Here is a 23297-nt window from a genome sequence, read left to right on the forward strand (position 1 = left end):
ATCTATCCATCTGTCTGATTGCTATCCATCTGTTCAACAGTATGTTTGTCTGTCCTCTCTCCATCTGTCTTTTTGTCTGTCTGTCCATCTGTCTCTTCACCTAAGTGTCCATCCATCTGCTGCCTACCTGTCTGTCCATTAGTCTGTCTATCCATCCTCCTGTCTATATGTCCCCGTGTACAGCTGTCTGTCTATGTGTTGTTTGTCCATCCATCCAGTTGTCTGTCCAGAGTATATCCATCTGTTCATCTATCCAGTCTCTGCTGATGCAGTCTGTCCATCTATCCACTATCTGTCTGTCCATTTTTCTACCTGCCTGTCCTTATATTTCTCCATCTGTTCATCCATCTTTTTGTGTGTCTGCCGGTCTGCCTGTTTCTTTGTCTATCTGTTCAATAACCTGTCCTTCTGTTTATTTGTCTCTGATCTGTATATCCATGTGCCTTCTGTTCATCCTTCTGTCTCTCTGTTTATCATCTATCTGTCCATCCATCCTTCTGTCTAGCCATCTGTCCATTCATCCTTCTGTTTGTGACTCTGTCCATCTGTGCACTGTCTGTCTATCCATCTGTCTGGTCTGGTCAGCTGACTGTCCATTTTGTCCATTTGTTGTTCTGTCCATTCTTCTATTTGTTTTTCTGTTTGTCCATCAGTGATGTTGCCTACCTGGGAAATTAAATGCCTGCAAGCAATCAATAAAGTTCAGACAAAACAAAGGCCTCTATGGTTCAATCCTGAGCTACATACAAAAAAGCCAACACAGTTCTAGACTGCATTAACAGAGGGATACAATCAAGATCACATGAAGTGTTAATACCACTTTATAATGTCTTGGTAAGGCCACACTTGGAATACTGCATCCAGTTTTGGTCATCACGATGTAAAAAAGATGTTGAGACTCTAGAAAGAGTGCAGAGAAAAGCAACAAAGATGATCAAGGGACTGGAGACTAAGACATATTAGGAACAGTTGCTGGAATTGGGTATGTCTAGTTTAATGAAAAGAAGGCCTAGAGGTGATATGATAGCAGTGTTCCAATATCTTAGGGCTTGCCACAAGAAGAGGAAGTCAAGCTATTCTCCAAGGTGCCTGAAGGCAGGACAAGAAGCAATGGATGGAAACTAATCAAGGAGAGAAGCAACCTAGAACTAAGAAGAAATTTCCTGACAGTTAGAACAATTAATCACCAGAACAACTTGCTTCCAGAAATTGTGAATGCTCTAACACTGGAAGTTTTAAAGAAGAGACAGGACAGCAATTTGTCCAAAATGGTATAGGGTTTCCTGTCTGAGCATGGGGCTGGACTAGAAGACCTCCAAGATCTATTCTATTCTATTCTATTCTATTCTATTCTATTCTATTCTATTCTATTCCATTCCATTCCATTCCATTCCATTCCATTCCATTCTATTGAGTAATAGTACCTTTGATCTTAAAAAAAACTTCATATTTTTACCTGCACAGAGTTGCCCATTATGTCGTTCGCAAGCAACGTTGTCACAACTGCAGAAGGGCCTACTTGCTAAGCTCACAGTTTCTGAACTTAGTAGTTCCTCTTTTCTGCAATCACAGCGCCGGCCAACATAGCCTTCGTGACATCTAGAACAGAAATAAGAAATGGGCTGTGAAGAGGAGCCAAAGAGCATTTCTATGTCAACTTTTGGCTTGTGTGGTTTCATCCTGACCAACTTCCTACTCTCCATGCTGGCGTAGCTACAATCCTTCAATTATGATAGAACTGGGGTTAATCCTTAGTCTAGGTATTGGTAGAAGAGGGGAGAAAAGGAAAGGGGAACTCTGCTAATGCTGTGCTATTATAGTTATTATAAATAAATTGTTGTCTTTCAACCCTTCTTCAAGACTTTCACATGAAATGATCTCTGTAAGTTCTGAACTGATGCTGAACTAAATAAAACTCAAGAGTTTATTTTAAACTCAGAGCGATTTCTGAATGCAGCTGCTTGTTACAAAGGAATGCTTGAAGTCTGCCCTTGCTTTCTCTGTTTTCCATTCTATTGTCTTCACCCCAAACTCTTCTTCAGGTGGCACAATCAGGCATCCATCCATCTTCAAGGACAATCCAAACAGCAGAGAATTTAACATGGGCAGCTTCTGAGGACATACTTTTGAGCATTTTTAGATCATTTTAAGGGGGTGGGGAGATACCTTGCTAGGGCATGGAATAACATTCCAGAGGGAATGGGGTTGAAGCCCCCTCCACATTTTCCCAGGGGAAACTATCCTTTTTAAAGAACATTTCAAACCAAATGTTTAAACATATATGTGCCTCATTCCTACATTTACTACAGAAAAACAAACAGGGAATCTGGCAAGATTTATGAGTGAAATTAGGATTATACATATCACATTACCATATCATGCCTTTTCTAGATGGGATCCAGATACTTTTTTCTTCATCAAATTTTACAGTGAGAAGATAAATATGAGATTTGGGGTTGGTCTGAATGGCCACTTTGAAACTTTCTACAGTTTTTTTAAATGTTGATTGCACTGATTGCGTTTGATCAAAAAGAAGGTTTAAGCAACCCTCCCCCCCACACACACACCAAAACTATCAGAAATCACTAGAAGTAATTATTGCTTGTCCAATATTTTAAGTGCTTCCTCTGAATAGGAGCTGCCACTTGGACATGAAGATTTCATCTTTTTACTCCTCTCAGAGAAGTTCTTGAATCAGATCTTCCAGGAACACAGTACGGGTAGTCCTTGACGTACAACCACAATGGACCCCGGAATTTCTGTTGCTAAATGAGACAGTTGTTAAGTGAGTTTTGCCCCATTTCAGGACCTTTCTTGCCACAGTTGTTAAGTGAATCACTGCGGTTGTTAATTTAATAATGCAGCTATTAAGTGAATCTGGCTCGCCCATTGAATTTGCTCATCAGAAGGCCGCAAAAGGGCATCAAGTGACACCCCCCCCCATCATAAATATGAGTCAGTTGCCAAGCATCCCGATTTTCATCACGTGCCCATGGGGATGCTGAAATGATCATAAGTGTGAAAAATGGTCGTAAGTCACTTTTTTCAGTGCCGTTGTAACTTCGAATGGTCACTAAATGAACAGTTGGAAGTCAAGGACCACCTGTACAAGTCTGGTCTGAGCTGTTGGATTTAGTTGATTCTGAAGAAACTGGCAACTTCTCTTGGAAAAATCCAGATAAGATCAAGTAACCAGAGAATAGCAGGAAAGTGTTTTTCTATCTGATCAAGTCCTTGGACTTACGACAGTAATTAAACCCAGAATTATGGTTGTCATAAGTCATGCTGGTCGTTAAGTGGGTTGTCACATGGGTGATTTCATGACATTTTTTGCAGCAGTGATTCGTTTAACAACTGTGACAAGAAAGGTCATGAAATGGGGCAAAATTCACTTAACTGTCTCATTTAGCAACAGAAATTCTGGGCTCTGTTGTTAAGCGAATCCATTGTCTGCAAGGGACTTTTTTTTTTGCCAGAAACCAAAGTAAACACTGATTTCTGACCAAAAAAAGTCATAAATCATGATATGCAAATATGAGATGCTGCAAATGGCTGTAAATTCAAACTGGTTGCTAAGCACCCAAAATTCAATCACATGATCCTGGGGGCTCATTGAATCTGGGTTGTAAGCAGTGGTGGGATTCAGCTGGTTCGCATCACTTCAGCAGAACCGGTAGCTACCGTAAATGCCGGCGTACAAGGCGACCCGGCGTATAAGACGACCCCCGTCTTTATAGCCGGGCCGCATTCTTAGAACGTCGTCTTATACGCCGGAAACTACCAGTATTTCCGGCATATAAACGACTCGGCGTATAAGACGACCCCCGTCTTTGGCACCGATTTCAGCGCTCGCGGAAATCGCCTTATACGCCGGCATTTACGGTAATTTTTTGTTGCCCAGGCCCAGAATGGACTTCCAGAAGTGGCATCTACACTGAGAACCGGTTGTTCACATATTTGAATCCCACCACTGGTTGTAAGTATTTTTTAGGTGGTCTATCATAACTTCAATCAGTCACCAAGAGTCCAGTCATAAGTTGAGAACTACCTGTAGATCATAAGACTACATTTCATGAAGGTAAAAGAAGAAAAAATCAATATTACACTACTATTGCAATATTTCTGACCTGGATCTTATTCCAGGCAAAGGAAGAAAATGGTTTTTTGAGCATTTATTGCTCTGCAACAATAAGTGAAATTTTCACTATTTTCTGTGGTCGATAACCAATTTGGTGGTGGTTATGGTGTTTAGATTGCACAGTTCCATCATCACAGTTATATTTTGAGGGAGAGGAAGATATTTAGGTCATCCGTTATAGGTTTTTTTTTCTGGTATATCAAATGTTATTAATTTTTATCAAAATATAAGATACAAAAGAAAATAAAAGTAATGGAAAACTAGGGGAAGGAAGAAGGGAAAAGGAGAAAATGTGGGATAGAAAGGGAAAAAGAAAAAAAGCCATTGACTTCCAACTCTCTTTGGCACAATAGAAAATAATAACATTACAACCTCAACTTTTTACTTTTATACAATAATATATACTAGCCATTTCTATAACAGCAAACCTGTCTAATCAACAAAACCAAAAGCAAAATTTCATTTTTCCCATTATAACACACAGTCCAGAAGCAATTTCCAAATAGAAACAAAATTAAATATATTCTCTTCTTTGGATAAAATAATTGATTTAACAATCTCTGCTTTTCCTTGCTGTGGGAAATATATATATTTCTGTTTGTTCATTAATTTTTACTGTCATAATTTATATTAATAAAATTCAATATATTCTTCCCACTTTTTTAACTGTAAAGGGAAAAAATATTTTTTTTAAAAAATTAAAATATTAAACTTTTCTTTAAAAACATTTCTAAAAACAATATTCTAACACATCTGTTTTTAAACTTTATTGTTTTTTAACTTCCTGTTAACATATATTAAAATTCAATTTCAATAATAGTTAACATATATTAAAATTCAATTTCAATAATAGTTTAAGGATTACTTAAGCTATAGAGAAGAAAAAAAACTTCATTTTCAAACCCACTTTATAAACTCAGAACTCAAGAACATTAAAACTTTCATGTATATACCGTATACACACACACACACACACACACACACACATCACGCCACTAAAAATCCAACTGACTACAATTAACTCATTAAATTCAATTCTTTCCCTCCAATTTATACTAATGCAATAAGATCTTTTTCTTCTCTTTAAAAGTATTAACCATTCATATTTTGAATTTAATTTCAATAATATCTTACAAACTTTGGGAGTTATTCAAACAGGGAGTGACTTAAATTCAATGATTAATCAGAGTTAGGATGGATCTTTACAAGCCTGACATATGTATTGAAAGAAAATGTTAATGTAGTATTGTGTTTATAAAATGGCTTTATAAATGTTTGTTTTCTGTGTTTTTATATAATGTTTGAATAACCCAAGTCATTAGTTAGCTTTTGTGGTGCTGGGAAGAATATAACAGTTAAGAGATAACTTCCTTGCTAAAGAAGGAGTGACATATTGTTCTGCATTCTTCATCACTATCTGTCACATTTTATCTGATTTTTCTTTTTCTCTTATTTTCCCTGCCATTCTCCCTATGGTTTACTTCTTCCTCTGTTCATTTGTATATTTTTCCTCTTCTCATATAATCTTACAAGAACATTGTAGGATGGTGCAGAGGGGCGGCTGACACAGGAGTTTAAACAAGAACAACTTAAAATTAATCCTGGAAGGAGATCCCAGTAGTACGGTGGATGTCAGAGAGAACGAATGTGGCCTGATCTGAGCCTAGCTATGGGCCTCTCGAGGGGAGCCCAGCTCCCACTTAGGCCTGGGGAAACTGGGAATTCTAGATCCTGGAAAGAATTTCAGGCGAGAATTCTCTGGAGAGAATTTTAGATCCGGGTGATGGTGAGGCCTTTAAGTCAGTCTTGTCTCCTGCCTGGACAAGTCCATGCAATTTTCTTGGCAGCATTTTTAGAGGTGCTACTAACTCTACCATTGATACATTCCGATTATACTTTTAATTTTACTATCAGTCCATTACTGGAGTGAAGTAAAACTTCCTTCAAGTCAGATTTGACTCCCGGGGCCTTTGGGACACATCAATGGTAACCAGAAGGATTTTGCTATTGTGTGTGTTCTGTTTTGTTGCCCTCCCAGGCTAAATCTATAGCCTCCCCTCCTAGTACTTATCAGGTCTGTTTCTGCCTAGCCTGTCAAGATCTTTGACTATTATGACACAGCAAGGCAGCTTTTAAAAAACACAGTGAAATTTATCAGATAAATACCTGCAAATGCCACAGGTGAGGTTGCCATGTCCACCAGAGCAGTGGTGTGCATCAGGCTGGGCATCTCCACACTGGCATTCACAGACTGTCGACAGCTCTACTTGGACCTCCTCTCCCACTCCCAAAACTCGCAACATCAGTTTCTGGGACTCAGGGAGGCAGGTGGTTGCCATTATCTTCACTGTGAATTGTACCTTGGGAAGATAGATGAATGAGAGGGGCTCCATAGACTTCCCTAAGTGATAAACCTGTGCCAGATGTTGCCAAATTCCAATTTCTAGCATCCCTCTATTCCAGTGGTGGCGAACCTAAGGCACGGGTGCCAGAGGCAGCACTCAGAGCCCTCTCTGTGGGCACGTGTTCTGTCGCCCCAGTCCTAGGCCTTCAGCTGGGTTTTATAAAACCTTTTCGCTTTAGGCCTCTGCCGCCGTGTACAAAAAAAAAAGGTTCAATCAATCAGTCAATTTCAACTTCTCATGGGAAAAAAAAGATCTTGCAAAGTTGGAATTGATTGATTGAACTTTTTAGTCCCACCCAGTCTGCTGTTACCATGGCAGCCACACCCACCCAATGGGTCACACCCACCTGGCACCCGACGATCCATAAGTGGGTTTTGGGTTGCAGTTTGGGCACTCAGTCTCTAAAAGGTTCGCCATCACTGCTCTGTCAGCTCTTAGACTGCTGGAGCTGTAACGCAGTGACCTGTTTGGGACCCTCTCCTGAGACATGCTTGGCGCCATCAGAAGTTCTTGACCTAAATACTCACCAACTGGTGGACAGACACGTCACTGCATTCTCCACCCTCTGTCTGCCCATAGGTTTCTGTGTCCCCACAATGGGAGTCATAAGCAATGGAGATCCCAGGCGGAAGGTCTGAGAAATGTCCCAGTTTCACTGTGGAGGCGAGACTCTGTGGAGAGACAAGTAGAATCTGTTGTGAGTAGGCTTATGGCTCAGATGACACAATGCTACAAAGCAAGGCTGAAAAGAGGAGTGCTTACACATGCTCTTACTAGCAGACATAGTGAATAGGGAGGGCCTGTGCTTCAAAACTCAGCTCAATTATTTGCTTTAAGAAAGCCACAATTTTATGGGAGCATCAAATTGACTACTAGGCAGGAAAGATGATTGGGATGATGTATATACTATCAGGACAAAATGTGATAAGATTATTAAAAGTCATTTAGCCACCAAATCAAAAAACAGTATGCCAAATATTAGTCCTTCTGTTCTGCAGGAGCTCAATATAGCATATACAGCAGTAAAAATGGCTACATATGGCATCCTGTCAGGCACGAAAGATCAGGTTCACATGTGAAGGTTCAATGAAACTGATTTATTGCTAATTATGTCTATGCAAAGGAATCTTCTCAACTAACAGCACCTGCTTGGAATTAGATAAGGGTCAGTAGAATTTGGACTTAGTTCATTTGTGGCTACATAGGGATTCTGGGCTGATCCCTCTTTTAACTTCACCCCTAGGTTCTGCCACACCTTCTTCTATACATCCATATATAGCATATATAGATGCAATATAGCAACCTAGTATTCTTCATCCCATTTCCCCCCCCCTCCACAAAAATTACCCTCTGCGGTAGGTGGGGCTGGGAGAGGACATCTAGCACAAAACTAAGTTTCCATGGCTGAGGGTGAAGTAGAACCTGGAGCTCTCCAGTACCAATCTAACATCTTAACCTCTACACCAGGGGTGTCAAACTCGCAATGTATTACAACTTTTTTTCCATTGCCAGCAATGGGGTGGGCACGGTTTTGGCATGATGCACCCGGCCCACGGGCCAGCAGTTTGACACCCCTGATGTACGCCATCTGAGATCTTATGGCTAAGAAAAAGGAGAGAATTCTGTCTTGGCCACATTCCTGTTCTATGCATAATGGTTGGAACATTTTTCCTCCAGTGGCTGACTTGGTTTGCATCAAGCCAGAGGTGAAGCAAAGCATGGCATCCAGTCTCTGCCTATTCATTCACTTGCCTGGACAGATGGTTGTTTAATTTCTCTTGCACCTGGGAGCGTTTGAGTACAAGCCAGGGTAACTAAGCAGGATCCTTCTCAATTTCACTCATTACTGATTCTGAGAATATCCAAAACAAACTGAAAAACTGCTCTAGACTAGAAGAGCTGTATGAGGAAGCCTCCTCTGACGTACAGTCCATTCAAGGGGCTCAGAGTGCTTCTAGGTTATCTCCCAGCTATGATAACTTATGTAGTCTACTTATTTCTTATTAGAGCATGAGGACTGGGTCCCCTCAGGCCATTTTCTGAGTAATGCTCGGGTAGATGGTGGCACTGGAAAGGTGGTATTTCCCCTAGTAAGTGATCAGGGTTAATTTCAGATGAGCCAGACTACTCAATGGCCTCACTTTATAGGCATCTTCTATGAGCTGTACCACATTTGTGGAGTCCGACTTCAGTTCCCCCACCACTGACTTTGGAATAAGCTTGCTCAGCTCCTAGAAAGGAGAGAAAAATGTGAGTGGGAGATTGTACCCCCTCCCCAATAGTCCAAGTAAATCTCCCTTCCCCACTCTTCAATTCAGCATGCACCTTATATAAGGAGAGCCTGGTCCTAGTCACGGCAAATATGAGTTGGATGTTAGATTTGGACAACACTTCAGCCAAGTGCCCAAGAGAAGGATAGTCCTGCGGAAAAAAACAGAGGCTGAAGTTACAGGGACAGATGCTTCTCTTCATTCCCTTCCTCCTTGTTTTTTTCTCCTAGGGACCTACTGTTCCCTCTCATCAGGACTTCAGATCGAATCCAGCAGCTTTGTGCCCTCCCTTCCAAACCAAATGTTGTGAATTTACTTTCACCCTCCAAAAAAGCAGAAGCATGTGCAGCAACTGATTGAATTTTCATTATTTACATCAGACTTCTTCAGAGCATCTCTTCAAAGACTATGGCTAGAACTAAGGCACTAATACAGATGCATGTTTTTTTGTTGCAGCAGATACAGTTCAGTTCCTGCTATCTCTAATAAGTATGGGCTTGGACAGAAAGACAAGAAAAGGCCATCCTTCAAAGCTTTAGAAAGCCTCTCTCACACAGACCAAGTTATTAGGTCAGACGGACCAATAGTTTGTTTAGTGCTTTAGTGCTAAATTGGAGAGAACATATATATGGCAATTAGAAATAAATACATATCCACTGTCAAACTACCAGCTTATTTCCACTGTGCTGTTACACTTCCCCTAGCTACCATGGAGAAATAGGGACTAGCATGGTATTGTAGTAATCTAGAGCAGTGGTTCTTAACCTTTTTGAACGAATCGCCCCCTTGAGCCAATGAGGAAGTTGTCATCGCCCCCCTCTCCCAACATAACCTGTCAATCACAACATGGGAAATAATTCTTAAATTTATGCAAACACTTTTTTTGTTTTCTTTAAAATTGTCATCAGGACATAACGATGCAAATAATTTATTTCCAGTCTTTTCCCCATATCTCCCGTATTCTGGCTAATGGTGCGCCACTGTATGGGTAGAGGCTGCTGAACAACATGCATGAAAATAAGCAATGCGTATTTACATATGTACGGCATTCTGTACTGAAGCTAGCTGGAGGAACATTTGAAAACACAATTCAATCCACTAATAGTGAGCGATCTGATGTTTTTGTACGACAGATATACAGCCATTCACTGTACGAAAAAGTCTCAAAAGTGTCCCCAAAACTTCTCGCTCCATCGCCCCCATATCGCCCCCTTTTTGTTCCTTCACCCCCACATCACCCTTTTTCATTCCATCGCCCCATGAAAAATGAAATCGCCCCCTGGGGGGCAATATCGCCCAGGTTAAGAACCACTGATCTAGAGCTCAGTAGAATATACAGTGTTGGAGTGGGGAGGCAGATATACAGCTACCATTGTTGGTGACAATGATCCCATTACCTAATGAAGGGCTAAATAGATGCTCAAAGAGTAAGCCAGGGTTAGGCAACTTGACATGCTCCAGATTTGAATAAATTCTCATTGTCTTTTATTTTTTACTGTGTTGGTTAAAGCTAATGGGAGTTGTTAGTGGGCTCTTGGTTACTTACTATTTCAACAAATAATCTTACATCCAATGCTATTGCTCATAACATTGTAAAGTACAACTAATATTCGTTCTCTTTTCCTCAGCTAATAACTAGACATTGCTATGAGGAAAACATGTTTGATAGTTGTGTGATGGATTCAGTAACCCCAGACATAGGCATGGTAGGCCATCCAAATCACCCATTGGTCTACACATTTACCTTTCTCCCTGTTCTTCCTTCCCCCATTGATTTCACAGCCCCAAGCATTTCCACACTTCCTCATCATTTCCCTCCCACAGAATTTCAATCAATAGGGACTGGGAGATTTTGCAATCCCTTTGTTCTCTCCATATTCCAGTTGGGTCAGAGGATTTGGATTCTGCTTCAATAATCCTGCAATTGATGTTCTTCAGATGCCTGAGACCGACTGCCAGAATTCCTCTTTCAACTAGAGTTAAAATCCAAAATATCCAAGAAGATACCAGGTTTTGAGAAGATTGTGCCACTGAATTGTTCAGCACCCCCAAGAGTCCCAGGTTTTGGTGTTGTAGACACTGCACTTTCACTTATTTTCTAAGCAATCCCAGTAGTTTTTCAAGAAGCTAAGAAGGAAACCTACGTAGAGGTGACTTTTGCTATATACACCATTGGCATCCAGGTGGCAGAGGCCATCATTGGGCATATAGATCCCTCCCAATTTCCCATCCCCTGCAGTGTGGTAGGTGCCATCTGAAGTGAAAACCAGCAGACTTGTCACATTACGCCAGCCAATCTGCTCCTGCAAAAGAGAGAGCAAGGGTCAGATGGTTTCTCCCACATTCAAATCAGCAGCTCCAATTTCATCAATATTTTCATTCTGAATACTCCTTAGCCATGTCTCAGGAGTGTTGCATATTCAGAAGAGGTCAAGACAGCATTTGAATAAAGCTCGGATCAAAGTTCAAGATCTGTTAGACCTACCAATACCAAACCTCAGATTTTGTCACTTAGTATAGTTTTTAGAAAATAGGATTTCCCAGTGAAAATATAGAAAGCAGCAAACAAATCTAATACAGCAGTTACCAAAGTTTGAACTATCAGACTGTGGGCTCGCAATGAAATTTGTGTGAAATTTTGCTCTGGATTGAGAAAAAGTAGGAGTGGCTTCTGGTTGAGGATCTCTGGATTGAGAAAAAGTAGGAATGGCTTCTGGTTGAGGATCTGTGGTGGACTTGACATCCCTGATGCCAGGATGCCATTGCTGCGGATGTGGATAGCCAGTGCAGTCTTTCCGGGTAAAGAGAGATAGTGAGATCGCCTACTTGCACTCTGTACAACTGCTCCTCATGAAGAGATGGCAGAAACTGAGGGTTTTGTGGTTGACTCAAGAGTTGAGCAGTGGGGAGTCAAGGGCTATTAATCAAGTTCACAGACGTAATGCAGCTTATAGGGATACAAGATTCATGCATGCCTGAGTTTCTTAAACACCTTTGGATGTAATTAATTTACAGCTAAAGAGAGATTATCTGAGCAGTAGGATATGATAATTCCACTTGGCGAGTCAACATTTTTTTCTGAATTACAAAGGAAAAAATGATATTTAAAGGTTTTAAAATATTTCTGTACTCAGTTCTGGGAAGGTTGAGGGAGGGTATGGGAGGTTTGGGGAGAGGGGGAGGGTATGGGAGGGTGGGGGGTTGGGGGAAGGAATTTATTTTGTAAAATTCAAAAACTTTCAATAAAAAAAATATTTCATAAAAAGTCTGTTGGAAAGTCTAACAAGGAATAGATAAGAAAGTTTAAAACAGAGAGAGGGGGGAAGGAAGGAAGGAAGGAAGGAAGGAAGGAAGGAAGGAAGGAAGGAAGGAAGGAAGGAAGGAAGGAAGGAAGGAAGTTGATCTGGTCTACAGAATCCTGGGCTCGTAGCTGTCTAGTGCAGCGGGCCCCAACCTTTTGGGCACTAGGGACTGGTTCCATGGAGAGAGATTTTTCCCTGGACTGGAAGGGGCATGGTTTTGGGTACTGCCTGCATCCCATGGATGGGGCTTCGCTTGTTTGCATGGCCCAATTTCTGGCATGCTTCAGACTGGTGCTGGTCCAGGGACCAGGGGCTGGGGAACCCTGGCCTAGTGGATTTTAAAGCCTAAGAGTTGTCCAGAGCAAGGAAGAAGGGCATGTATTCTTTTCTACAGGAAAAATATCAAAATCATTCTTTGGGAGAAGTGTGAGAACTCTTGGAGAACTTCCTGATTTTGCTGTAGGAAAAGAACAGTCACAACTTTGTATGAAGTGGTAAAATATAACCTGTTACCAAGCTTTGGGGGGGGGCACATATAATGGTGAAATAAGTTTATAAAGTTTGACATGGTATAGAAAAAGCAGCTAGAGAAAGAGGTTTCTTTCTCATTTTTTCTCTCAGCACTGAAAAGAAAGAGAAAAGGTGCCATCCAGGGAAGCTGAGTAAAGAAAGAATCAATCCTGCTTAATTCATAGTTTAGTCTGCTCTGGCAGGACTGTTCTGCTGGTTATGAAAACAGAAAAGTTAATGGTATTAATCAGTTGAGGTTTAGTATTCCTACCTTGAAAGTTGAAATCCTGGATAAATTGTGAAAATGGAGAAGGAAAAAGCCTTATTAGGATGGGACTTTTCTTACCGTTCTCCCTAGCATAGAGCAACATGGGCACAATTCATACAAGCATCTCAAAGGACAGAAGGTTACAAACATCTGGGTTGGAGGTACCTTGCCAGCAGGTGCCTCATTGTTATTGGAGACTGTGTGCTCAGGGCTTCTGCTACACTCACCTTGCAAATGGCTGCCTGCATAATAGCATCAAAGCCTCCTTCTGCATAATCCAGGTTGGCAGAGATGCCCTGCTGACTGACCCTGCTCTCAAACTCACTGGCGTTCTCAGTGAGAGGGAGCACATGCCGAAAGCTGAACGCCGACTGGCAATTCTCCTTTGGGTTTTGGCAGGGATGTTTCCGTTTGGAAGGAACCATATTTACATAAGGCAGCACCGTCTTGTCTACAAAGGCACCAAACCCTGCAATGAAAAGATCTTCTGTCTTCCTCAGTCTGTGTATACATTGAAACACTGCTTATAAATTCCTACTATTTCTCTTCTGCATATAGTCCTAAAATTAGGATGGAGGGCAACTTTAGTCACCAGGCCCACATGTTGCCCTTAAGCCCCAGTCTGAGGGCTTTACAACCTCCTACAAGTACATGGATAAGACTTTGGGAGACAGGGTGAACAGAGGCCACCTAGGGAACAGTCAGATAAAAGAGAGCATAGCCCACAGCTGGATAGTGGGCGGGGCAACAGGCTCAGAAGGGAGCTTCCTTAGGTTCTCAGGCTTTAAAAGAGATGGCAGGAGAATGGTACTTTACACATGCAAGAGTCTGTTAATACAGCTTTATAGTAAAGTAGTATTAGTTTATCTGGTCGTGTTTCCTGCTGGTCTACTTGAGAAAGCTGACATACAGTTACCAAGGAGTTGATACAAAAGTGGGATGCACAGTAAAACTAGGGCAAGACTTAGAATAAGTCTGTGCACATTAAAAAAAACCTCAGGGGAAAGAGTGAGGGGAGAGAGAGCACAATAGTAATAGCACTTAGATTTATATACCGCTTCACAGTGCTTTACAGCCCTCTCTAAGTGGTTTATAGAGTCAGCATATTGCCCCCAAACAATCTGGGTCTTCATTTTACCAACCTCAGAAGGATGGAAGGCTGAGTCAACCTTGAGACCTGTCAGGATCAAACTGTTGAACTGCTGGCAGCTGGCAGTCAGCAGAAGTAGCCTGCAGTACTGCACTCTAACTACTGCGCCACCACAATGCAACAAGCAAACCTAACAGTTCAAATGAATTTGCAATGTTCAGGTCAGTTTACAAGAGTTACAAAGAAAACATTCTCATCCAAGGGATAAAATAGTACAAAAGCCTAATATGTGGCTCTATAAAGAAAACTTTTAGGTAAGTGCAAGTTAGCAAGGATGCAAAGTTTTTTCCTTAGTAAAGATAAAGAATTCAGATACTAGCCAAGGTATCCTCATTAATATTTTAAAAAATATTAAAATAAATGTGTCCAAAATCAAAATAATTCCAGTTTACATGTATTGTTGGGAATACTTTACATCTTTTCTTCTAAGGCTTGCACTAAACTATGATGCTCTTCCTATACCTTCTGGTATTTCCCTGTTCAGAGTTTTCATTACATACCAATCTTCGCTGAGGTAGTAACTTTGCGCAGGGTCGCCATCAAGTCACTTCCCAGTTGTTTGATCTTCTCCAGGTCATCCTTCATGGAGTAGGACAAGTCCATGAGGTAGTAGAGGTCCACAGGATAACCTTCAGCCCGTTTGAAGCGGACAGTGAAACTCTGTTCTTTTCCTACAGGGACAGAATCAGAAGGGAGGAAGGAAGGGAAGAAGATGTACCTGGCCTGGGAAGGGATGGGGAGAACTGAGGGTTCCTTGGTGGTCTCTGAGCTTGGTTGTTTTCTTGCAGCCATTTCATTACCCAAACTAGGTAACATCATCAGTGCTGATGCTGTTACCTAGTTTGGGTAATGTGCAAGAAAACCACTAAGCTCAGAGAGAACCAAGGAACCTTCATTTCAACCCTGAGCTACAAATATTCTCTTTTATTGGGAGGAAACTTCCTATTGGCAAGCTATTAGGATCAGGCAACCCAGTGCTCTTCAGATTCTTCACAGTCTGGAGAGTCTTTCCAATAAAGATACTTACCAGGCCGAAGCTGAAGAACAATTCTTTGAGGTGATAGTTGAATGATGTTTTCATGGTACATATTATCTTTCAGAGGCCTGTCCTCCAAAATATGCTGCTTGCCTTGGGGATCCATGATCTCACTTGGAAGGCAGCCACGATGCTCCAGCTCTGGCCGAGGGGCACAACGTTCTGCATCAGACTCTCCTGCTTGCACAAAATCCTGGGAAGAATGAGGAGGTGGCTATTTGCAGTGCTGTCTTGTGGTATTTCACCATTCTGAATTCCCATAGCAGAAGAGCAATGGGACGTTGCTCTTCCAACTCAATTCCCAATGCTTTCAAACCAGGGGAATAGAAACTTAATGAAATGGTATGCTTGTCTATGACCGTAATAAAGATTTGATTGATTAATGCAATGGTTTTTAGAGACATTCCCAAACAGCAAAACAGAAAATAGGCATTGACATTCATTAGAGGGAACTGGAATTTCATACTAGGACATTCATTATTTACGAACGAAAGCAAATATAGTATCCCAGGATAATGTTGCAGGATTCAATCTGAGTCAGTCACCAGGACCAGAGGTTTATTCCTCCAAACATTCAGACTTGTGCTGGGATCCATCCTCAAGGAATTTCTCTCCAGAATGTGTGGAGAGAGAGAGAGAGAGAGAGAGGGAGGGAGGGAGGGAGGGAGGGAGAGAGAGAGAGAGAGAGAGAGAGGGAGGGAGAGAAGGAAAGAAAGAAAGAAAGAAAGAAAGAAAGAAAGAAAGAAAGAAAGAAAGAAAGAAAGAAAGCTTAAGTGGAGAAGTTTTGTTGTTAGTTGCGAAGTCGTGTCCGACCCATTGTGACCCATGGGCAAACAGATATAGATGAAAAAAAAAATCATTCTAATCTGCTTGGTATTGCGCTTTATACCCAAATTTATGTCCTCTCAAGATCTGAAGAAAGCTGGTGTCCAAAATATCTCCTAACAACCTTCATTTGCATTCAAGAAAATGATGACTATAATACTTTCATTAGGAGTGATGGAAGAGGCAGGCAGAAATTCCCAATCCCTTTCAAAATGGAGCCGTCATCCTTTGCCATTGCTGCTACTGCTGACCAAAGAAGAAGATAACAGAATCGGGGGGGGGGGGGAGAGATTGTTCTTATCATAATTTTGAATTCAGCAGGGACTTAGCACAAGGAAGGGCAAGAAACAGGAAGTTGAAATGCCCAGGAGGTCTAAGAGCTGGTACCATTCCCCTGCAAGGACATGGGCCTGGCAAGTGTGTTGTTGTTTCTGTCTTATGGAGAAGCTAGTGTCACCGTCTTTGAAAAGATGGGTGGGGAATGTTAACTTATCTGGCTCCTGCAGAGTTTAAAAGGCAAGCAGAGCTATGGTTGGATCTGTGGTTTTTTTCTGTATTTTTCACTTAGAGAAACAGGAGACCACTGCAATAAACCCGATAGGAAGTGGCCTCCTTTGCTTATCAGTTTGGCAGTGGGGAGAGGGGGAAAAAGAGCACTGGAAGATAGAGAGGATTTTCCCCATCTGCAGGTACCATATTCTAAGCCTCAGAGGGCTGGGGGGGGGCACAGGTTGCCCCCCTTTTCCTGTTAGGAGATGACTGCTGTGCCCATGCCAGGATTACTTACGTATGTATTTTAAAAGAATCAAATCTGATTGGGGAATGTGTAATTCTGTATCAGGCTGAATGCTCCACATTAAGCAGAGTGATACATGTTTGTTTGCCATCTATTTGATGGAGCAATTTGGTGGCCATGGAGAGCAGTTCCTTCCTTTCACCTGTCTTTCAGTCAGTGTCAAAATTCACAAGTTCTTCCTCTATTTTTCCAAAGCCTCTCTGCAAAACTTCTAAAACAGTGTTTCTCAACCTTGATGACTTTTAAGACTTAAACTCCCCGATTTCCCCAGGGGTGGCTATGGGATTCTTAAAGTTGCCAAGGTTGAGAAACACTGCTCTAAAGCTAGGTTATTAAATCACTCTTACTTGGAAAGTCATGTAGGTTTTGTCTCCTTGTATGTAAAAATGCAGACCGTTTTGATTTTGGCTCTGTGTTTCTAACAGTAGGGTTTGTTCTTAAAGAAGACATGCCGTCCTCTTTCACATTCACCTCTTCCAAGAAGATGATCACAACCCTGCTGCATTTATAAACCCTTCTCATTGCAATAGTTTTAATTGGAAGTGGTGTTTTTTTAAGTTTTAAGTTGCTCTTCTCAAGATGCTGAATTTTAATCGCTCCACTGACCTGCTTTTTGAGCAGGCAGGTTATAAACTTTGACTTCTGGACTGGTGCCTTATTTCTAGCTATCATGCTCCTTCTGGTCCTGAACATGAGGCAATACAAGATCGTGACTATAAATAGGACATAATAAAATGAATAATGAATGCAGGATCCAATCTGAGTCGGTCATAAGGATCAGAGATTTATTCTTCCAAACTTCGGACTTGTGCTGGAGCCCATCCTCAGGGAACCTCTCTCTCTCTCTCTCTCTCTCTCTCTCTCTCTCTCTCTCTCTCTCTCTCTCTCTTTTTCTTTGATAGCATAACTCCTGAAAGCTACTCAGCACTCTTATCATTTAAGCAAAGATGTTTATGAAACCAAGTTTCACTATTAGGTAATTTTCTGATTTGCTGTCTAGAATCATGATTTCCAAGATGCAGCGTTTTGCTTCATTTTGCAAATTAACATTCACTTCCCCCAAGTGGCTGGCTTTTAACATCCCATGCATTCTGTGAAATTTAATTTAGTTCAAAGAGAAAGAATAAAAAGCAGAAGAATATTAGGGGACTGGAGGCTAAAACATATAAGGAACGGTTGCTGGAATTGGGTATGTCTAGTTTAACGAAGAGAAGGACGAGGGGGGACATGATAGCAGTGTTCCAATATCTCAGGAGCTGCCACAAAGAAGAGGGAGTCAAGCTATTCTCTAAGGCACCTGAAGTCAGGACAAGAAGCAATGGATGGAAACTGATCAAGGGGAGAAGCAACCTGGAACTAAGGAGAAACTTCCTGACAGTTAGAACAATTAACCAATGGAACAACCTGCCTCCAGAAGCGGTGAATGCTCCAACAACACTGGAGGTTTTTAAGAAGAGACTGAACTGCCATTTGTCCGAAATGGTATAAGGCTTTCTGCCTGAGCAGGGGGGACTCAATGACCTCCAAGGTCCCTTCCAACTTTATTATTATTGATCATCACACAGTCAGCCAGATGTTCAGACTGGATTTGGCATTTTGTCTACCTATCGAGTCCTTACCCAGGATCTGGGATAGGCAGATGTGGATGTTTGATGGTATTACAGATATCGTTGCAGGATGGAAGCAGCTCCTAATAAGGCCACCTTTTGCAATTGACTAATAGCAAATTTATCAATGCCAATGGTGTTCAAGTGGTGCTCCAGTTGTTTTGGGATTGCACCCAAGAAGCCTATTACTATTGGTACTACCCTTGCTTGGTTTTGCCACAGTCTTTCTATTTCTATTTGTAGGTCTTTGTATTTTGTTATCTTCTCCAGTTCTTTCTCTTCTATTCTGCTATCTCCAGGCACTGCCACGTCCACTATCCAGACTTTTTGTCTTTCTTATCGACAATTGTTAAGTCTGGGGTGTTATGTTGCAGGTGCTTGTCTGTTTGAATTCTGAAGTCCCAGAGCAGTTTAATTTTATCAGTTTCTATGACTTTCTCTATTTTATGATTCCACCAGTTTTTGCTTACAGGCAAATGATATTTTTTGCAGATCTTCCAATGCACCATTGTTGCTACTTTGTCATGCCGCTGCTTGTAGTCAGTCTGTGCAATCTTCTTGCAACAGCTTACCAGGTGGTCCACTGTTTCTTCAGCTTCTTTGCATAGGCGGCACTTACGGTCTGTTGCTGTCTTCTCAATTTTGACTTTATATGCATTTGTCCTTAAGGCTTGGTCTTGTGCAGCCAGAATTAGTCCCTCGGTTTCTTTCTTCAATTTTTCTGCTCTTAGCCATTGCCAGGTCTTGTTAATATTTTTTTAATGTATTGTCCATGTAGTGCTTTGTCTTCCCATGTCTCTATTCTGTTCTTCATTTGGTCTTTCTTGTAGGTCAGTTTGGTCTCTCCAGTAGTCAGTAAGCCTTCCTGATATACTAATTTCAGTGCATCTTCATCATTGTTCTTCAGATATTCTTCCAAAGCCATTTTTTCTTCTTCAACCATCTGATGTACTTGTAGCATTCCACGCCCACCTATTTGCCTTGGTAGATAAGTCTGTCAATGTCACTGCATGGATGAAGGGCATGATTCATTGTCATTATTTTTCTGGTCTTCCTATCCATTGCTTTTAGTTCTGCTTGAGTCCAGTCCACTATTCCAGCTGTGGACCTAATGACTGGAATTGCCCAGGTGTTGATTGCCTTTATGGTATTTCCTCCATTGAGTTTGGACTTTAAGATCTTCTTCACTCTCTTGATGTATTCACTTCTAATCTTTTTCTTGACTTCAGTGTGCTTGATGTTGTCAGCTTGAAGGATACCCAAGTATTTGTAATACTCTTCCTCATCCAGACTCTTAATGTTATTTTCATGGGGCATCTTGATTCCTTCAGTTTTCACTACTTTTCCTTGTTTGATAGTAAGTGTGGCACATTTGTCCAAGCCAAACTCCATTATTATTATTATTATTATTATTATTATTATTATTATTATTACATGGAAGACCTGCCTAAAAACATCCAAGCTGCAGGCCAGGAAATCCAATTATGTTCTATTTTCCATAGATCTGGACTGAAGGCAGAATACTTTACTGTTTTTTGGAACATATTGCTTAACTAGCTGATGACAACCTACTGTACTTTTCTTCTACTGGGAAATTTTCTAAGAAGAGGTCTGCCTGCCAGTGTTCCCTTGATTCCAGCTCATGTCAGTTCTAGAAGATCACAATTAAATATCATATTCTTTCTCCCAGATGAAGAGAGTGTCTTCAGCCCTCTTCTAAAAGTAGAAAAAGTGGAGGCTGCCTGAAGGTCTAAAAGAGATCTGTTATTTTTTAAGAGTGAGCAGCAGAAGAATGTGGAAGTCTGATGGATACTACTTCATACAATTGTTAAGTGAATCACTGCAGATGTTAAGTTAGTAACATGGTTGTTAAGAGAATCTGGCTTCCCCCCATTGACTTTGCTTGTCAGAAGTTTGCAAAAGGTGTCCAGCTGACCCCAAGACACTGCAACCCTCATAAATATGAGTCAGTTGCCAAGTGTCCAAATTTTGATCATATGACCATGGGAATGCTGCAACAGTCGTAACTGTGAAAAACGGTCATAATTCACGTTTTTCAGTGCCATTGTAACTTTGAAAGGGCACTAAATTAAGTGTTGTAGGACAAGGACTACCTACTACAGTCTGAAAGAATGTGATTGTGACTCCTGTTTCATTTTGTCCAAGGATGTACCTGGAATGCTTCAGAGATCTAAAAGAGCTTTCCAAGAGATGGATTTTTTTGTCTCCTCAGGCATATATATATCAAGATACGGTGGTTATTGCATTCAGTATTTCCCTGCCTCTTGAAGTGACTGTAAAACAAGACTGTGCACAAAGCTAAAGATATCTATTAAACATATCCAGGAAGATGGAGAAACAGAAGGAAGAAAATCAAGGTGAGGATCCATCATAGTTTTTATCTCTTCAGAGTGTAAAGTTATTCAACCCAGCAAAACTCCAGTGAATTCTTTTCCCCCTTTTGAAAACAGTTCAAAAGCTTCAGGACTGTAAAAAAAAAACCCCTCTAAAGGTATAATCATTGCTTTACCACCTGGCTAATGGAGGTGAGTTTTCCCCCCTCCCAATTCAGGTCTGACAAAGCATTGCACCCAGCACAGGAAAACTCTCGTGTTTACAGTATCCTGACATTTGGCAGTAAAGAACTAATGTTCAGTAACATAGGTGTTCATTCAGCTTACAGTTAAAAGTTGCTGCCTGTGACCAGCTTAACCTCCTTATTTTTTCCCTTTTAGAAGCCCTTAAGCCCCTCAAGGCAATGAGAAGGGGCCCCACATTTCAGGCCTGCCCTGCTGAACACAACACTTCATTACACTGACACTGTTCAAAGTCCTCAGAAGTACCACCAACCACAAAAAGATGGTCTGGTCCTAAGAGATACTGTCACGAAAGATAGTAGTTAAACACACAATACAGACAAGCAGTTGGGCAGGATGTGGTGAGTTGTTTCATGGCAACCAGAGTAGCACCTGGGGGATTTTCCGGCCATCGCAGTGACTCTTTTACCCAAGGCGGGTGGGGCTACTTCTGGCGGAATCAGGGCTGCCTTCGTTGTGGAAATGGTGGTGCAATTTTTTAGGAGATTATTTCGCCCAAAGAGAGTCCCCACGCCCTGCATCCCTCTTGCACAGAGAACCTGAACTAAACAGAGATGTCAGCTGGGGGTTCTTCAAGTTTTGTCTTGAAGCTGTATGGCTGAAAACTTCCACTCTCCTGGTTCTTTATACAGTGCTCAAGAAAGGGAGCTGGTAAGGAGAACGTAGCGATGGAGGAGCCAAGTACAAATAGTCCTCGATTTACAACCATTCATTTAGTGACCGTTCAAAGTTACGGCACTGAAAAGAAGTGATTTATGACCATTTTTCACACTTACAACCATTGCAGCCTCTCCATGGTCACATGATCAAAATTTGGATGCTTGGCAACTGGTTCATATTCATGACGACTGCAGTGTCCCAGGATCAGGTGATCTTCTTTTGTGACCTTCTGACAAGCAAAGTCAATGGGAGGGGAGGGGAAGCCAGATTCACTTAACAATCATGTTATTAACTTAGCAACAATGAAACACTTAACAACTGTGGCAAGAAAAGTTGTAAAATGGGGAAAACTCGCTTAACAAATGTCTCACTTAGCAACATCAATTTTGAGCTCAATTGTGGTCATAAGCCAAGGAATACCTGTAATTAACTCCCCCCCCCCTTTCTGCTCAGTTGTGCCCAATTCTTGGAGACTGCCTGAGCAAATCCGTGAAATTTTCTTGGCCAGGTTTCCCTCCTCTCCCCAGAAATGGTTTGCCCTTGCCTGCTTCTTAGTGTTGAGGGAGAGTGATTGGTCCAAGGTTACCCAGCTGCCCAAGATGGGACTAGAATTCACTGTCTCCCAGTTCCCCAGTGCCTTTAAACATTACATCAAACTGATTGGGGTATTATAAAAAATATTATCTGAACATGCTCCTCCAACATGGGATTGAGGGTGTTCTACTTCTTCAACACAAATATGAATTTAGCTATTGTTCTCCAGTGATAGTACTCTGTTTGCATTCAGAAGTATTTCTCTAATATTAATCCAGTATTTTTAAAGATAGGCGAAGAAGCGGTGGTAGACGACAGGAATGAATGAAGAAAAGGCAAAGATGTCCCAAAGGTGTTTTTCCAAAAGGCAAGTGGACTTCCTTGTTTTTTTTCCTTGAAAACGTTTTACTTCTCATCCCTTCTTCAGAACCGAAGAAGCTTCTTGGATGAGGTGAAACAATTTAAAGGGAAAAAAAAATCAAGAAAGTCCACTTGCCTTTTTGGAAAAGCACCCGTGAGACAATCATGACTTGGATGATTGAGAATCTCCACAGACAAATGGAAAAAATCCTGCTTTGTAGAAAGCCCTGCCCTATTGTCTTGCTTCTTAGATGCATTATTTTTAGACAATGATACTTTGAGTAGGAAAGTTGCCTATTTTTTCCTGTCTGTTGATCTCATACAGCTGTAGGCTAAGCACAAGTGCAGCATCTCCAGCTTTCCCCATGCATGGCACTACATGCATGGAGAAAGCAAATGAAATAAATGAATTTGGGCTTGCCAGGCAGATGTAATCAGGTACACAAGGCCAAAACTAAAGACATCTGCATTACAGCCAGTAAAGTCAGCTCGTATAACTTGATTCCCTGATATATTCTTTTTTTAAAAAAACAATCCATTAGAAAGGATTAAAATAAATAAATAATGGCATTTTAAATTATGCCTTGATGGCAAAAACAAGGCCAGCAGCCATCTCGTTTCAGCAGAAACCAAACTGTCTGGGCTAGCCAGCCTGTTTTTGTGCTGGGGAGCAAAGAACAAAATGTGCTTTTGCAGCATCTGAGCATGTGTAGTGATATCATTGAAAAATCTCTCCTTTGCAATAACACATAATACAGGAACATGCAAGTGGGGGGGGGCTCACCCTATTTCAGTGGTAGGCCACCTTGGCTCTTTTATGACTTGTGGACTTCAACTCC

At 41.3% G+C, this 23297-nt stretch overlaps 1 protein-coding gene across 3 annotated transcripts in view; it reads right to left on the minus strand.

Annotated features, from left to right (window-relative positions):
- Positions 1–23297, minus strand: part of ITGB7 (integrin subunit beta 7) — a 58897-nt gene that overhangs the window by 19196 nt on the left and 16404 nt on the right. For all 3 annotated transcript variants that reach the window (XM_039330574.1, XM_039330572.1, XM_039330573.1), the window contains exons 4-12: positions 15071–15272; positions 14544–14714; positions 13121–13362; positions 10958–11116; positions 8869–8964; positions 8685–8774; positions 7071–7214; positions 6305–6498; positions 1457–1599 (exon numbers count right to left, since the gene is read on the minus strand). In XM_039330574.1, the coding sequence (XP_039186508.1) occupies positions 1457–1599; positions 6305–6498; positions 7071–7214; positions 8685–8774; positions 8869–8964; positions 10958–11116; positions 13121–13362; positions 14544–14714; positions 15071–15272 (1441 nt within the window). The remainder of the gene's footprint in view (positions 1–1456; positions 1600–6304; positions 6499–7070; positions 7215–8684; positions 8775–8868; positions 8965–10957; positions 11117–13120; positions 13363–14543; positions 14715–15070; positions 15273–23297) is intronic.

The sequence above is a fragment of the Crotalus tigris genome, unplaced genomic scaffold, assembly GCF_016545835.1.
Source record: "Crotalus tigris isolate CLP2741 ecotype Arizona unplaced genomic scaffold, ASM1654583v1 scf7180000024429.2167931701:2281839, whole genome shotgun sequence".
Lineage (NCBI taxonomy): Eukaryota > Metazoa > Chordata > Lepidosauria > Squamata > Viperidae > Crotalus > Crotalus tigris.